The sequence below is a fragment of the Talpa occidentalis genome, unplaced genomic scaffold (genome assembly GCF_014898055.3).
Source record: "Talpa occidentalis isolate TD23 unplaced genomic scaffold, MPIMG_talOcc4v2.1 talOcc4.5, whole genome shotgun sequence".
NCBI lineage: Eukaryota > Metazoa > Chordata > Mammalia > Eulipotyphla > Talpidae > Talpa > Talpa occidentalis.
Genome location: NW_023604861.1, coordinates 100110172 through 100127413, shown reverse-complemented (window position 1 = coordinate 100127413; position 17242 = coordinate 100110172). Strand labels below are relative to the sequence as shown.

At 38.7% G+C, this 17242-nt stretch overlaps 1 protein-coding gene across 16 annotated transcripts in view; it reads left to right on the top strand.

The window, feature by feature from the left end:
- Positions 1-17242, top strand: part of CRACDL (CRACD like) — a 103750-nt gene that overhangs the window by 46611 nt on the left and 39897 nt on the right. For 2 of the 16 annotated variants that reach the window (XM_037527920.2, XM_037527918.2), the window contains exon 1: positions 2003-2292. The exons of the other annotated variants lie outside the window; for them this stretch is intronic. In XM_037527920.2, the coding sequence (XP_037383817.1) occupies positions 2219-2292 (74 nt within the window). In that variant the 5' untranslated portion in view covers positions 2003-2218. Of the gene's footprint in view, positions 1-2002; positions 2293-17242 lie in introns of those variants that run through there. 16 annotated transcript variants of the gene reach the window in all.

Genomic DNA, 17242 nt, shown 5'->3' with positions numbered 1-17242 from the left:
GCTCTGGTGAATTCTCTTACCCTCCCGTGCTTCTGACTGTACCCAGTGCTTGTATAAATAAATAAAATAAATCTTTAAAAAAGAAAAAAAAATGAGCCCAGGGGCCTGAGGCAGTCCTGTCATGAAGTCCTTTGATTTTCTTGCATAAAAAACTGTCCTATTGCAGTGTATAAATTACATTCTAATCGGAAGGTATCATGCATGTTACTGGCCTTCTAGTTTGAGTCTTCCATGTCCCAAGGCACTGCTTGGGCACTGAAAAAAAAAAAAAAAAAAAGGCAAAGAAAGTATCAAAGAGAGAAAATGCTTAACATTTTTCTTGAAATTGAGCAGAGAGTGAAGATGTATAAACTAAGTCATGAAGAGCAAGTGGGGAGGTGGGGGAGGGGACAGCAAGCACATGTGCATGGTGGGCGGGCTGTGTCAAGGCCTGAAGCACCATTTGCTCTCCCTGCTCTTCTTGTACCTCCCAGTTCCTAGGACATTCAGCAGTGTGACCCCAAGATATGACACCACATCCCCTTGCAGTGTTTGTGCCCATCTAAAAGTGATATTTTAGGGCATTGGGTTTCCCAGTACCGGGTGGAGTCTTGGAAGCTCGGCTAACAGTAAACCTGGACCAGGAGAGGACACTTCATAGACCCAGAGCAGAGCAGCTGTAGCAGTTGGGTTCCAAGCTCAGTGAGGCTGGCCTCAACCAGAGGGGAATTGCTACTGTGATCCTCTTGGATTTGACCTGCTCATACTAGAGGGCCCATTACTTGAACATCAGCCCTGAGGCCTGTTCTGGACTCTTTAATAATCTACTCTGGTCTCCCAGGAGACCAGAGACTTCTCATCAGCTTATCCCTCTCCCAGGGGAAGGCTTAATTTTTCACAGCTGTTTGAGGCAGTGGGTCTTCAGACTCTAAAGCATATGAGAGCCAGTGTTTTCAGAGTATTTGGTGACCATTTTCCAAGTTATCTAAACTCACTGCTTTCTTTGGTCATTATTAAATACATTTGTTATGCCTTATTATTTAAATTATAAGCCATTTGACTAGATGCATTTTGGAAAACAGAAAAAGCAAGTTAGGACTTTTTTTTATAACCATCTCCAGAAATCACCCCACTCTCTGCCTCGTCCTTATTTGAATACAGAAGCTCACCTGTCACTGACAAGCCCCAGGTGTTGCCTGGAAACTCCAGACTATCCTGGGTCAGCAACCTTTAGACTCTGGATGAACTTGAGTCAGGTGGAATCTAGAAGCTGGGTTACCAGAGTGTATCATTTGAAATGGCAGCTGTAGGTAAAGTGAGACGACGTCACCGGGAGGACAGCCTCAGCCGGGCAGCTTGGTGTGGTGGGGAGGCAGTTGGAGAGTTCTCTCTGAGTGGGTGTGGCCTGTGCACCTGCCAGGTATGGCCTCCAGCAGGGTGTGCTGGAACTCCTGCCACTGCCATATGAATGCATCAAGCTGGTGCCCCACCAGAAGGGGCATTTGGAAGGTCCCAGGAAAGCAATCCACTAAACATAGATAGGACCTGAGGTAACATGATGGCCCTATGAGAACAAACAAGAAGGCTGACGGTGGAGAGTAGATGTGCAGGGCAGAGATGCACATATGCCTCTATGGTGGCCCCTTGCTCTGCAGGTGGCAAGCAGACAAGGAGGCTTCTTGGCACTGAAGTGAGAGAGGGGAATGCAGAAATGAACTGTATTTGGCTCAGAATCTGGGATTTTCTCAGCATTAGATCTTTCTTTCTGGGATCAGCCCTTTGCTCAGATGTGGAATGCAGCCTCACCCAAATCATTGCCCTTTGACTTCCTTGTGTGTTTAGGGCAATAAAGCAGAGCACAGGCCTGTTATTTTTCATCCTCAGCAATTTGGCAGCGACTCCATTCTGAGGGAGGCAGGTTAGGGCTCAAGACCAACTTCCTGCACTATCAGCCACCCCACCCCTGCTACCCAGCCTTGAACTAAAAGAAGGAAGTGCCTGCATCTTTTAGACATTTACTGCCATGTATCTGCACACCTGCCTGCGTTGCTCATAAGCCTCAGGAGTGGCCATAGTTGGTAGAATCTCTGCTTCCTTGTGACCTATGGCTGCTGCAAGATATTATGGAGCTACTCAGGGAGATGGGCATGAGGGCTCTTGATCAGTACCCAGTGACATCCCAAGGACCCTTGGCCAGTTTGGGAAGCGGCTTCTCTTCCTGCTGCTAGTTCCCAGGAGAATGAAAGTGCCGGAGGGTCACTCAACATTCAGGAAGATGGCTGCATTTTACCAGTGCATCAGTGCCAACCCCAGGTGGGCCAAGAAATGGGGGCCGGGGAAGGGAGCAATGAGAAGAGGCTGTGCAGGAGGGGGACCATGCCACAGCCACCAGACCATGGGCTGCCTCTATCCCCTGGGGCATAAAGAATAGATTTTCAGTATTTCTTTCCATATATTTAGTATGTTTAGGGCTTCTTGCCTTACAGAAAGTATCTTACCTTTTTAAATTATCTGATTTCTGGAACATTATCATGGGTTTTCTTTGTAATGTGCACATATATAAAAACGAGTAAAGGGGGATGGGAAATGAGAGGAAAGGAAGAGAGTGGAGAAGATTAGGAAAACAGCATTTTGCTCTTACTATCCCATGCCTGTCACTTGGATCAACACTCATAGTCTGTGCTTTGGGAGGAGAGAAGGCAGCAGAAGTCAAAGTAAAAGGCCACTGGAATTATATTGTATCTATAGATCCAGATTGTTTTCCACTGACATAGTAGTGGGAAATCACCTGCCATACTTCTGCACAGCAGAGGCCAGTGGCCCCCCACACATCTACCTCACCCTGCCACGTGTGGTCTCATCCCTAGGGTTCAATTCAGTACATTCTATTCTGTTACAGTAGTAAAGAGGGAAGTAGTCTTTTGGCATGAATTAAATTCCTTCGTTCCATTTTATTTTATTTTTAAAAAAAGATTTATTTATTTATGCATACAAGAGCTGGGTTAAAGGCCAGAGGTGTGGAGAGTGAGAGGATTCACCAGAGACAGAGTGGGAAACAGAGCAGATTGACCTAAGTACACTGCTGAGGGGAGCAGCGGGAGAGACAGGAGAGGTCTGCTGCGCCATGTGGGTTGCTTCCTGGCCGGCCAAGGAATTGAACTCATGCTACAGAGGCTGCTGATTGCTTCATAGGTTGTGTCTTAACCCCTTACGCCACCAGAGAGGCCCCCTCTTTTCCATTTTAATAAACCAATTATGTGTCTCATACACAGAATAGAAAGTTCCCAGTATGGCAGACTCTGTGGATGCAGGTGATTATTACCTCTGCATAGCACTTAGGCTGGGTAGACAATCTTGGGAAACGGATGTTACATCTCCAGCAATATACATGCTGGCAGTTTGGGGCGTGCTCAGGAACTTGGGCAGACAGTCCACCCCAGGCCCCAGCCTCGCTTTCTTCTTTTGTTACATAGGGATAATAACCCCAAAACTTAAAGATTCCTTGGAAACACAGGTCTTTCTTTGTGCATAGAAATTGTCATTGCTATTATTGCATAAAAGCCCTTTTGCTGATAATTATGCAACCTCAGTGACTGATAACTGCCTATTTTGAATGGGCCAGAATAGAGGGGAGGTGTTATGTCTTCTCATTAATAGGCTTTGGAGCATGACTTCCTACTAAAAAAAAAAGATCTCAGCTTTGCATCTGCTGTGCTGCAGAAATGCCAATCACATGTAACATCCTAAATAGATTAAGCCTTAAAAACCTCCTTTGTGTAATTATTTTTGGTGTGCTTGCTTTTAAAAAGGAATTTTATTACCTCAATAACCCCATGAAGTTAAAGATAAACCAGTACTTGTAAAAATGTCCTGTGTGCCCCATGCTCCAACGTCCCATTCATTGCACATGTATACAGCAGGCAGCACCAGGTACAGCTCTCATTCCAAAATGAAAGTTTCCAATTAGTGTCGTGGCAAGATAACCCCAAGCATTAGAATAAATTTGTTTTTCTAAAAATTATGCATATATAATTTCTAAATCTAGATTTCAAAGTTTGAACTCCTATTACCTATTTATGGAATTGTGATGTTGAGGAAGTCTCTGATACATTCTTTTTTTTTTACTCTAATAATCTGAACTAATGTTTGTCAAAACTCACATGGAAATACTCACCTCTGGCTGAGTGAAAACAGATAGCTCCTATGAAAGCTCTCATGTGATGCAGTTGGAGACCTGAGTTTTATTGAGGAGCTTTGGCATGGGCTTAGACTGCATATGTGAAGCAGGTACATGTGTGGGTGTATACCAGTAGGTCTATACCGGCTGGGCAGCTGCATGTGTTCCCAGCTAAGTAACTTATCAGTTTGCCTGTTTTCAAAAGGACTTTGAACACCAGAAAACCAACTGTTATGTAAGTTTTACAAAGTGTTATAGTTTATCTTATATAAGGTACTATTTATGTGCTTACAAACTGTGCTGTTTATCTTGTGGATAACTACTTTGTTTAAATGTAGCTCTGTTGTTTCTTTACCAAGAAACAGCCCAGAAAGTTGTGGCTCCTGCTTCTTTCTCTCTGGATACATTCTTAAGGATAAAAACAAGGCATGGAAACCTAAGGATAAAAACAAGGCATCTGCCTTTGCATCCATAATCCTTCACTCCCAAAGGCCACTAGACTTCACTCTGCAGGGTTTTAGCAAACTGGTAAACCTAAGGATAAAAACAAGGCATCTGCCTTTGCATCCATATTCCTTCACTCCCAAAGGCCACTAGACTTCACTCTGCAGGGTTTTAGCAAACTGGTGTAGCTAAAGAATAGTGGATGAATGTGACATAGTATAGCTAAGTTACAGATTTTGGAGGAAGTTTGTCCTCAAGATTTTGGGGTGCTAGGTAGCTTTGAGAACTGTGATTGGGTGCTTAATGATGTTACATTCTTATTAGGAGCTGCTTCTTCTAGCAGGTGTTACTGATAAGTGTCTGGTTTGTTCAGTCATCCAGCAGTCTATTGAGTACCTGCTGTGTGGCGGTACCATCAAGGTACATGTTTCCTATCCTCATGGAGTTTGTCTTCAGTTTGACAAATTTAGCAGGCTAAGGGGATGGCACTCTTTTTTAGGCCATGCCTAAATTTAGTTTTTTTTTTTCTTTTAAATAAAATAAGCATTAATTACAGAATGCTGGGAAATTTCATAACTGACCATCTAGTAAGTTACTTTATTCTCGCCCTCTTGCTCTGCTCAGCGCACTATGACTCAGTACCTTAATTTTCTGGTTTCAGCCCTTTGCTTATGAAATGTCTGCCTTCTGTCCTCCTATATGTCAAAGTAGATGTAGCCCTATCTCTCTGCTGTCCTTTCTGAAAGGTGAACAGAGGAGGTTTTGCATACGCACACATCTAGGTGTCTGCTTCCAGGGCAGGAGGTGCTGTGACACCTCTAAAGGGAGATGATTGGCTGAGGTTTAGTTCTGTCTGACACCACTGCCTCCTAGAGAGGTGCGGTGGTCAGGTCCTTTCCTCTTGGGGATAACAATATCTATCATGAAGCAGCAACCTGGCACACTTTTTGAACAGAGATTTCTCACAGGAACTTTGCAAACATTACACGTTCCATTTGCCTCAGTAATGTGAAACTTATTTTTCTAAAAAAGGTACAGGCAGATCCTGGTGTGACTCACTAGAGAACAATAGTTAAGTCACGGTTTATTTTTGTCTTTTTCCCCAAGAAAAGGAAAAAAATGATTAAATGTATAAGGACTGTAAGCAGGTTTCAATCTTTGGAGAGCTTGGATCAATGAATCATGCAAACATTGATATGATTAAAACTGGCAAGTGCTGTGAACTGGGGTGCAGGGGTTCTTGCGGTCATGGCAGGAGGTCTGGCCTCATCCTGAAGGGACAAATAAGTCTTCTCTGGGAATTGGCATTGGAGCTGATAACTGAGGGAATGAGTAGGAGTTAAGAAGAAGTGGAGCGTGAGGTTAGGGAAGAACATTGACAAAGACCTCGGCTGCCAGGAGATGGGGTGCTGTGGAGGCGGGGGCAGAGCAAGGGCACACATTTACGCTGGTTATGCACACAGTCTCTGGTTCAAATGCAGACCACCTACTTGTCTTGCTCATATTTAGATTTATCCCCAGAAATAGGTTCTATATTTAAATTTACCCTCAGGTATATGGCTTTCTATTCCTACCTGTATCTGCAAGTTTCCATCTGAGGTTAGAGCCTTTTTCCTTCAGTATTTATTTTAGTGAAGGATTGCCAGAGACACATTTTATTGTCTTCTTCTCTGAACATGTCTTTATTTGACCATTTTTTTCCTGGAAACACATTTGCTCGGAAGTTTTATCTACATATAATTTACATAGCAAGAAGTTCACCTGTTTAAAGTGTATAGTCAGTGGGTTTCAGTACATTTACAGAGTTGAGTGACTATGAACATAATTTAATCTTAGAATATAGTCATCTCCCAAAAAGGAAATCTTGTGCCCATTAGCATTTACTTGGCATTACACCTCTTCCCCTGACACTGTCCAACCCTAGGTAAATGCTAATCTACCTCTGTCTCTGTGAATTTACCTCTTTTGGATATTCCATATACATGGATCATACAGTATGTGGTCTTCTGTGTCTGGTTTCTTTCACCTAGAATAATGTGCTCAAGATTCATCTATGGTATAGCATGTACCAGCAATTTATTTCTTTTTATGACTGAATGGTATTCCTTTGTCTATACCATGTTTTTTATTTCTTCATCATTGGGCAAATATTTGGGTTATCTCCATTTATAGCTTACAAATACTACTGCTATGAACATTTATATATACTTTATGTGCACTTTTTTCATTTTTTATTATTGCAAAATTATATAACCTAAAATTTTAAAAATTTTAAAAAATTTTAACATTAATCTTTTTTTAAAATTTTTTAGACAATGTTTGCTTCCCTCCACCCCCTCAGATTGAGTCCCTATAGAATTTCCTTCCCCAAGGCACCCGTCCACCATCATCACAGTCCCCTGTGCTCCTCCCTCCCTCCCTCTCATCCTTCTCCCTTCTCCTCCCCTGCAGCATGTCTGTGGTTTACAATTGTCTGTTTTTGCTTTGTTGTGGTTTGTACTGTAATTATTATTTTTTTTACACTGATATCCTATTTGGTTCCCCTATATTCCTGTTATAAGTGAAATCATTTGATATTTTTCTTTTTCCTTCTGGCTTATTTCACTGAGCATAATTCCTTCTAGCTCCATCCTCCTTCTAGCTCCATCCATCCATCATTCCTTCTAGCTCCATGCTGCGAATGGCATGAGTTTATCCTTTTTGATTGCTGAATAATATTCCATTGTGTATATATACCACATCTTCTTGATCCAGTCATCTATTTTTGGGCATTTGGGTTGTTTCCAGGTTTTACCTATTGTAAATAGTGCTGCAATAAACATGGGAGTACAGGTGTTCTTTTGAATCAATGTTTTTGTGTCCTTTGGGTAGATCCCTAGTAGTGGAATTGCCAGATTGTATGGTAGCTCCATTTTCAGTATATTGAGGAACCTCCAGACAGCTTTCCACAGTGGTTGGACCAGTTTGAACTCCCACCAGCAATGTAGGAGAGTTCCTTTTTCATCACATCCTTGCCAACATTTGTTGTTGCTTTTTTTTTTGATATGTGCCATTCTTACTGGTGTAAGGTGGTATCTCAGTGTGGTTTTGATTTGCATTTCCCTGATGACAAGGGATGTTGAACATTTTTTCATATGGCTGTTGGCCATTTGCATTTCCTCTTTGGAGAAACATCTTTTGAGTTCTGCCCATTTCTTGACTGGATTGTTTATTTTATTTTTGTTGAGCTGTGTGAGTTCTTTGTATATCTTTGTGATCAGTCCCTTATCAGTAGAATGGAGTGCAAAGATTTTTTCCCAATCAGTGGGGTATCTCTCTGTTTTGGTATAACCTAAAATTTACCAGCTAAATTATTTTCAAATGTAGAGTACCTTGGTCTTTAGTGTATTTGTATTGTGGTACAGCCATCACCCCATCCATCTTCAGAACTCAGTTCATCTTCCAAAATAGCAATTCTGTATCAATGAACATTCTATGTTTCCCTGTTCCCTGACATTTTATATTTTGTCTCTATATAATTTTGACTACTTTCAGTAGTAGAGTCATACAATATTCATCTTCTTGTGAGTGACTTGTTTCACTTAGCATAGTGTCCTCAAGGTTTGTATGTCTGAATTTCCTTCCTTAAGGTTGGTAAACTGCTTTGCCATTTTATCTCTGCCTTCTGGGTTTTTTGTCCCTTACTTCCTTCTTATCTTCTTTTGTGTTAGGTTTTTTTGTGTGTGTGTGTTAGTTTTTTCTTTTTTTTCTGATAGTGAAATGTTTGCCTTCTTTTCTCATTTCTTTTTGTGTATATAAATATTTTCTTAATGGGTACCATGGGGGTTGCATTTAACACTCTAAAATTGTAACACTCTAATTTGGATCTATACCATCTTAACTTCCACAACACACAAAAGCCCTCCTCCTTTACATCTCTTCTGTCATTTCTTTTAGTTGATATCACAAAATGACATCTTTGTACGTGGGTCTGAAAACATAAATTGATAATTTAAAAAAATACATTAGCCTTTTAAATTATGTAGAAAACAAAATGTTGAGTTACAAAGTTACACTTATGCTAGCTTTTAGACTACTGATTGCTTTTTTTTTTTTAATAGAGGCATGCTTTATTTATTTATTTGTTTGTTTGTTTTGTTTATACATGCACTGGGTACAGTCAGAAGCGTGGGAGGGTGAGAGAATTCACCAGAGCCAGAGCAGGGAGCAGAGCAGGCAGAAGGACCGAAGTACACTGCTGAGGGGAGCAGCGGGCGGCAGGAGAGGTCTGCGCGCCATGTGGGACCCTCCTCTGGTGGCCGGGGAGCAGCCGGGGATCGAACCGGCGCCGCAGAGGCTGCGGGCAGCTTCGCAACCCAGCGCTCAACCGCTGCGCCACCGGGGAGGCCCTGATTGCTTTTTTAAAAATGGTATAGTTTTTTAAATCATGTAGAAGACAAAAATGAAACTTACAAACTGTTGTTGGAATGATTCTAGGTCTATAATTGCCCATGTATTAACCTTTACTGAGATCTTTATTTCTTCATTTGAATACATGTTACTCTCTATAGTGCTTTTATTCCAACCTACAGGACTCCCTTGAACACTTTTTGCAGGGCAGGCGTAAGGGTAATGAACTCTCAGTTTCTGGTTATCTGAGTCTTAATTTCTCTCTTCCACAGAGTTCTTGGTTTGCAACCTCACCAACCCCCCCAACCCCCACAACACTTTGAAAGTATTAGTCTACTGCCCTCTGCCCTCCACAGTTGCTAATAAGTTATTTGCTGATAATCTTGCTGTGGATCCCTTGTATGTGAGATTTGCTTATCTCATTGCTATCAAGATTTTCTATTTTAGGTGTTTAACAGTTTAATTGAAATGAGTACTTGTTTGATTTTAATGTGGATCTGTTTGAGTTTACCTTATGTGGAAGTTGTTGAGCTCCTTAGAAGTATATGTTCCTATCTTTCATCAAATTTGGCAAGTTTTTGTCTATTATTTATTCAGATATTCTCTCTGCTCTTTCTTCTCTCTTCTTCTTCTAGGACACTCACAGTGTGTCCTAGATGTGTATGTGCCTTTTAAATCTCCTAGAAATCACTTCTGCTAGGAAGGGAGGGACTTGAAACAATGGGGATAGGAAGGTGCATTAGCAGTGGCTGCCCACTTTTCTAGTCTCCAACCCTGTGATCATAAGAGTCAATCACAGCACAAATCCCCAGTGTTTGGGTTTGACATTTTGATGAATAGTTTTCCAAAGTGACCATAACATCTTGCATTTCCATCAACAATGAATGAGGACTTTAGTTCTTCATATCCTTGCAGGTCTCTTCATTTCCTGCTCTATCTCTTTTATTACCACCATCCTAGTGAGTATGAAGTAGTAGTTCCTTGTAGTTTAGATTTACAATTTCCTAGAGGCTAATGATGCAGGTGTCTTTTTACATACTTGCAATTCATTATACTTCTTGCACAAGTATCTGTTCAAATACTTAATATTTTTATTGAGGTATAATTAACATTTATGAACTGAAAAAATATCCTACTGCTTGTTAGTGATGTCTCCACTCTGGGAAACTGCTGAGCTGGCAGCTGCAGAGGCTTGAAGTCAGCAAAAAGAAAAAAATAATAGTAGTTGTAGTAGTAGTAACTGTTTTGCTATGAAGTGCCATGCAACCAAATAAACACACCAAGGACACCATATTCCTTGTCATGTTGGAAGTTGCTGGGGGAAGGAAATAGAAGTGAATTGCACAGCCTGGTTTTCACTTCTGCAAAAGCCCACTCTAGATAGAAAAATCTTTGTAAGATTTGGCTCTTGTGCTGTTTCCACAAGCAGATCAAGTCTGACTCTGCAGTGTAAGAGATCCCTTTTGATACTATATATAATTTCCCTTCTTTTTACATTAACCAGAATGTACCCAGATGTCTCCTTTATCTCTGCTATAATAGAATTATGTATCTCCTGTGCATGGAGCCCATTTGCACAAACCCTATATAAGGGCAGGACTAGTACTTGAGAAATCTGGTGTCTCCACTGCTTTTAATCTTCTGTTTGCTCTGAATAATCTCTTTTGTAAAATTTTTTCTCCAAACTTATATTCAGGGGTGATTCAGTTGAAACACATAAAATTTTAAGTTTCGGGTATACTGTGTAATTATTTGGTATTTGTTATATTGCTAGGTGATCAACACAGTAAGTCTAGTTAACATCCATTTCTAATGAATATGCTTTTAATGAGTTCTGAGAATTCTTTATATGTTCTGTACACAAACCCCTTATTGTATTTATATTTTCAGGTACTTCTCTGTGAATTGTCTTTATACTGTCTTTAAGAGGTTGAAATAAAATTATAATTTTGATGAATTCCAACTTCCCTGTCTTCTCTTTTCTCCTCACATCTGAGTAATCATAGCCTAACCCATAATCACAGACTTATTCCTGTGTTTTCTTTTAAAAATTTTATAATTTTAGTACATATATTTATATCTGTGATCTGTGTTTTCATGCACAGTGTGAAGTACATGTAGTTTTCATTCATAGTGTGAAGTACAACTTACATTTTGTGTGTAAATGTGCAGTTGTTCCAGCACTGTTTGTTGAAAAGATTAATCTTCCCCCTGTTGAATTGTCTTGGCACACTTGTTGAAAATCAGTTGATCATAAATGTATGGGTTTATTTCTGGACTTTGAATTCTATATTTTGTTGATCTGTATGCCTGTCTAAATGCCAGTATCACGCAGTTTTTTTATTTTTATTTTTAAACAAAATACCAATGTTTACTCTCTTCCCTTATGGTAACCTCAGTTCTGTTGTCAGAGTCCATGAGTTTACTTTTGTTTTGTTCATTCCTCTGCTTTGTTTATGTTTCACACGGATTGGTGAAATCATCCAATATTTGTCTTTCTCTTTCTGACTGATTTCATTTAACATAATCTACTTGAGTTCCTTACATTTTGTAGCAAATGGCAACATTTCATCTTTAAGTAAGTACTTAGTAATATCTGGCTAAGTAATACTCTTTTTTAAAAAAATTTTTAAGACAATATTTGCTTTCTCCACCCCCTCAGTTTGAGTCCTCTTAGAATTTCCTTCCCCAAGGCACCCCTGCACCATCACCACAGTCTCCTGTGCTCCTCCCTCCCTCCCACTGATCCCTCTCCCTCCTCTTCCCCTGCAGGATGTCTCTGCTTTATAATTGTCTGCTTTTGCTTTGCTGTGTTTTGTATTGTTATTATTTTTTTATACTGATGTCTTATTTGGTTCCCCTATATTCCTGTTATAAGTGAAACCATCCTATGTTTTTCTTTTTCCTTCTGGCTTATTTCACTGAGCATCATTCCTTCTAGCTCCATCCACGTTGCTGCAAATGGCATGAGTTTATCTTTTTTGATTGCTGACTAATATTCCATTGTGTATATATACCACATCTTCTTGATCCAGTCATCTATTTTTTGGCATTTGGGCTGTTTCCAGGTTTTACCTATTGTAAATTGTGCTGCAATAAACACGGGTGTACAGGTGCTCTTTTGAATCACTGTTTTTGTGTCCTTTGGGTAGATCCCTAGTAGTGGAATTGCCAGATTGTATGGTTGGCTAAGTAATGTTCTATAATATTCTGTTTTTTTAAAGATTTATTTATTTATACAAGAACCGGGGTACAGGCCAGATGTGTGGGAGGGTGAGAGGATTCACCAGAGACAGAGCGGTGCACAGAAAAGGTAGACTGATGATATACACTGCTGAGGGGAGCAGCGGGTGAGGCAGGACAGGAGGGGTCTGCTGCGCCATGTGGGATTCTCACCAGCTGGCGGGGATCGAACCCACGCTGTAGAGGCTACGGGCAGCTTCACAGTTTGGCACTCAACTGCCTGTGTCACCAGGGAGGCCCTATTTTATAATATTCTAGTGTGTGTGTGTGTGTGTGTGTGTGTGTGTGGATATATATATATATATATATATATATATATATATATATATATATATATAGTGTGTGTGTGTGTATATACACCTTCTTTATCCAGTCATCTATCAATGGACACTTAGGTTGTTTCCATATCTTTACTATTGTGAATATTGCTGCAGTAAACTTAGGGGTGCATAAAAGTCTTTTAGTTAATTATTTTATGTTCTTCAGATAGATATGAGGAAATAGTATTGCAGAATTGCAGTAGTTCTATTTTCAGTTTTTTGAGGACATGCCAAACTGTTTTCCAAAATGGTTACACCAATTTACATTCCCACCAACAGTGTACTAGGGTTCCTTTTTTCCCAGATCTTCTCTAACACTTGTTGTTACTGGTCTTTATGATGGAAGCCATTCTCACAGGTGTGAGATGATAACTCATGTGGTTTTTATTTGCATTTCCCAAATAATAAATGATAAGCATTTTTTCATGTGCCCATTGGCTATCTGTATGTCCTCTTCAGAGAAATGTCTATTCACATCTTCTGCACATTTTTTTAAAATTGCTTTTGTTATTGTTCTTGAGTTGTCTGAATTACTTATGTACCTTGGGTATTCACCAGTGGTCAAATACGTAATGTGCAAATGTTTTCTGCCATTCTGGAGCATGTCTTTTCCTTATAATGATAGTTTCTTTCTCTGTGCAGAAGCTTTTTAATTTTATCAATATATGATAGACAAGTTATCTTCTCTCATTCATTTCTTTTCATTCATTTATTTCATTCTTATGGTATTTTCTTTTGCTCTGCAGAAGCTTTTAGATTTGACGTTTGTGTATTTTTTCCTTTTGTTTTTATTGCCATTAGGAAGAACATCTGAAGAATGTATCACCTTTGTTTTCTTCTGTATTTTTATGGTTTCTGGTCTTACATCTAAGCCTTTAGTTCATTTTGAACTTACTTTTGTGTATGGAGTTAGAAAGTGGCCCATTTTCATTCTTTTGCATATTCCCAGCACCATTATTGTTGTTGAAGAAATTTTTCTTTCCACATTGTATGTGGAATGGCTCCTTTGTCATGCATTGTATGTATCATGACTTCTTTATATAGATTAACTGTTGATATATGTATGGATATATTTCTGAGTTATCAGTTCTTCTATTCCATTGACCCTTGTGTTCAATACCATGCTGGTTTAATTACTGTTTCTTTATAATATAGTTTAAAGTCAAGTAATGCGATACCTCCAATTTTCTTCTTTTCTCTTAAAATTGCTTTAGCTATTTGGGGTCTTCTCTGCTCCATGTAAATTTTAGCATTCTATTTCCTTATAAAATACCATTGGAATTTTGATAGGGATTGCATTGAATCTCTTTTAGCTTTAGTTAAGATGGCTATTTTAACAATGTTAATTCTCACCATCCACGAAAATGGAATATTTTTCCATCTATTTGTGTCTCTGTTGCTTTTAATAATGTCTTGTAGTTATTGCCATGTAAGTCTTTTACCTTCTTTGTTTATTCTTAGGTATTTAATACTTTTTGATATGATTGTGAATGGAGTTTTTTAAAATTTTTCTTTTAGTTCATTGTTCACATGTAGACATATAATAGATTTTGTATACTAAATACAAGTATATCACCTCCCTGGTGATATAAATAGAAAGTGTTTTATTTCTAAGTATTTTATTCTTTTAGATGCCATTGTAAATAGAATTATTTTGTTAATTTTATTTCTATTAGTTTATAAGAGATTTTGTTTACAAAATCATGTCATATACAAATAGGAATAGTTTTGCTTCCTCTTTTCTGATCTCAATGTTTTGTTTCTTTTTCTTGCCTAATTGCCCTGTCTAGAATCTTTAGTGCAAAGATGAGTTAGATGTATGAGAGCAGTTATCCTTGTCTTTTCCCTCATCTTAAGGAGAAAACTTTTGTTCTTTCACTTTAGGTTTTTTGTAGATACCTTTATCAGGTCAAGAAAATTTCCCTGTATTCCTACTTTGCTGAATATTTATATCATGAGAAGGTATTGGATTTTGTCAAATGTTTTCTCTGCATCTACTGAGTTGATCATTTTGTTTTTTTATTCTGTTAATATGGCAAGATATTATAAATGTGTTCATTGCTTTTCATATGTTGAAGCAACCTTGCATTGCTAGATAAATCCCACTTGGTTATGATACATATTATTTTAAATATTGCTGGAGTAATTTTTCTAGTATTCTATTGAGAATTTTTGATTCTTAATTTGCATGCCTCCCTTGAATGTATATTAATATTTCTACAATAATTGATTTTCATATATTAGACCAATGTGCATACCTAGAATAAATACCACTTTTATGTGTTTGCTGGGTTTGATTTGCTTGCACTGTGCTGAGAATGCTTGTGTTCATATTTGTAAGCGATTTTGTCTGTAGTTTTATTGTGATATCTTTGTTTAGTTTGCATATCAGTGCAATACTGACTTCGTGGGATGAGTTGCAAAGATTGCCTTTCTTTTGGGGAACAGTTTGGGAAGGGATTGTTTGCTGTTAAGTCTTCAAGTTTTTGATAGAATTCAACAATGAGACATGTAGGCCTGTATTTGATGTTTAAAAATGACTAATCCCTTTTCTTTTTGTAAGTCTGTTCAAATTTTTGTTTCACACTGATTCGATGGTTTGTGTCTTTTCAGGAATTTCACCACCTCATCTAAGTTATCTAATTTTTTGGTATACAAGTTATTCATAATTTCCTGTAATCCTTTTCATTTTTTTCAATTCTTGGTTTTAGTAATATGAGTCCTCTCTTTTTCCTCTTGGTCAGTTGAACTAAAGTTCTATCAATTTTGTTGATTTTTCATTCCTTTGAGGTAAAATTGGTTTACAACAGTGTTTATGATTTAGAGGATTTCCCCGTTCAGGTATGATTACCATACCACATCCACCACCAAACACCATAGTCCTCCATCATAGTCCACTGTGCTCCCTCTCCACTTTGTTCTCTCCCTTCTGGTAGCCTCAGTTCTATGGTCAAGTTTCCAGGGTTTGCTATTGGTTTGGCTTTATCTGCCCCTTTGTTTGGTTTCTCTATATTTCACATACAAGTGACACTATCTGGTATTTGTCTTTCTCCATCTGACATATATTGCTTAGCATAATCTTCTACACCTCCAACTGTGATGCCACAGATAACAAGAGTTTATCTTTATTGATAGCTGAGTAAAATTTCATTGTTTATATACACCTTGTCTTCCCAATCTACTCATTTGTTTTTGGGCATTGTTTGTTGTTTCCACAGCTTGGCTGTTGTATACAGCGCTGCAATGAACATGGGAGTCATAATCCCCTTTAAATTAGCATTTTTTTATTCTTTGGGTAGGCATCTTGATGTGGAATTGCTAGATCAAAGATAGATTCATTTTTAATATTTTGAGAAGCCTCCATTACTATTTTCCATAGGGGCTGGGCCAATCTAAATTCCCTTACACTAGTAGTGTAAGAGGGTTCCTTTTTCTTGATATGTTTGCAAATACTTGTTTCTGATCTTTTTGTCACACACCATTCATTCTCTTAGGTGTGAGGTGATACCACATTGTGGTTTTGATTTGCATTTCCCTAACAATAAGTGATGATGAGCATGTTTTTTATATGCTATTGGCCTTCTGTATTTGTTCTTATATTGTCTTCTTTCCTCTTTCACTCTTTTGCCCATTTTAAAATTTGGATTCATTGTTTTCTTTTTGTTGATTATATGAGTTCTTTGTAGATCATGGATATAAGCCCCTTCTCAGGTAGATGGTGTGCAAATATTTTCTCCCATTCACTATGGTGTCTTTTTGATTTAGTGACAGTTTCTTTTACTGTGCAGAAGCTTTTTAGTTTGATGTAGTCCCATTTGTTTATATTCTTTTTTTTTTTTTTTTTTTTTTTTTTAGAGGCATGTTTTATTTTATTTATTTATTTGTTTGTTTTTGTTTATACATGCACTGGGTACAGTCAGAAGCGCGGGAGGGTGAGAGAATTCACCAGAGCCAGAGCGGGGAGCAGAGCAGGCAGAAGGACCGAAGTACACTGCTGAGGGGAGCAGCGGGCGGCAGGAGAGGTCTGCGCGCCATGTGGGACCCTCCTCCGGTGGCCGGGGAGCAGCCGGGGATCGAACCGGCGCCGCAGAGGTCGCCGGCAGCTTCGCAACCCAGCGCTCAACCACTGCGCCACCGGGGAAGCCCACCATTTGTTTATATTCTTTTTTGTTTTTCTTGCTGTGTTGGAGAAAAATCTACAAAAACACCTCTAAAGGCTGTGTTTTGGAGTGCTTTGCCTATTTTTTTTTTTTTTCTATGTATCTTAAGGTTTCAGATCTTACATCCAAGAAAGACTAAGTGAAGATACCATTATTTACAGATGACATGATAATGTACATAGAAAACTCTATAAAGACTGCATTAAGAAACTAATTGAAACAATAAATCAGCAAAGTGACAGGTTACAGAATCAATATATAAAAAATCAGTTGCATTCCTATATGCCAGCAGTGAGTTAGAAGAGAAAGAAATAAAGAAAACAATCCCATTTGCAGTTGCATCAAAAAGAGTTAAATGCCTAGGAGTAAACTTAACAAAGGAAGTGAAGGACCTATATATATACTATGAAAACTATAAGAATTGCTAAAAAAAAATAGAAGAAGATATAAAGAAATGGAAGGATATTCCTTGTTTATGGATTGGAAAAATCAATATTGTCAAACTGGCCATTTTACCCGAAACATTTTAC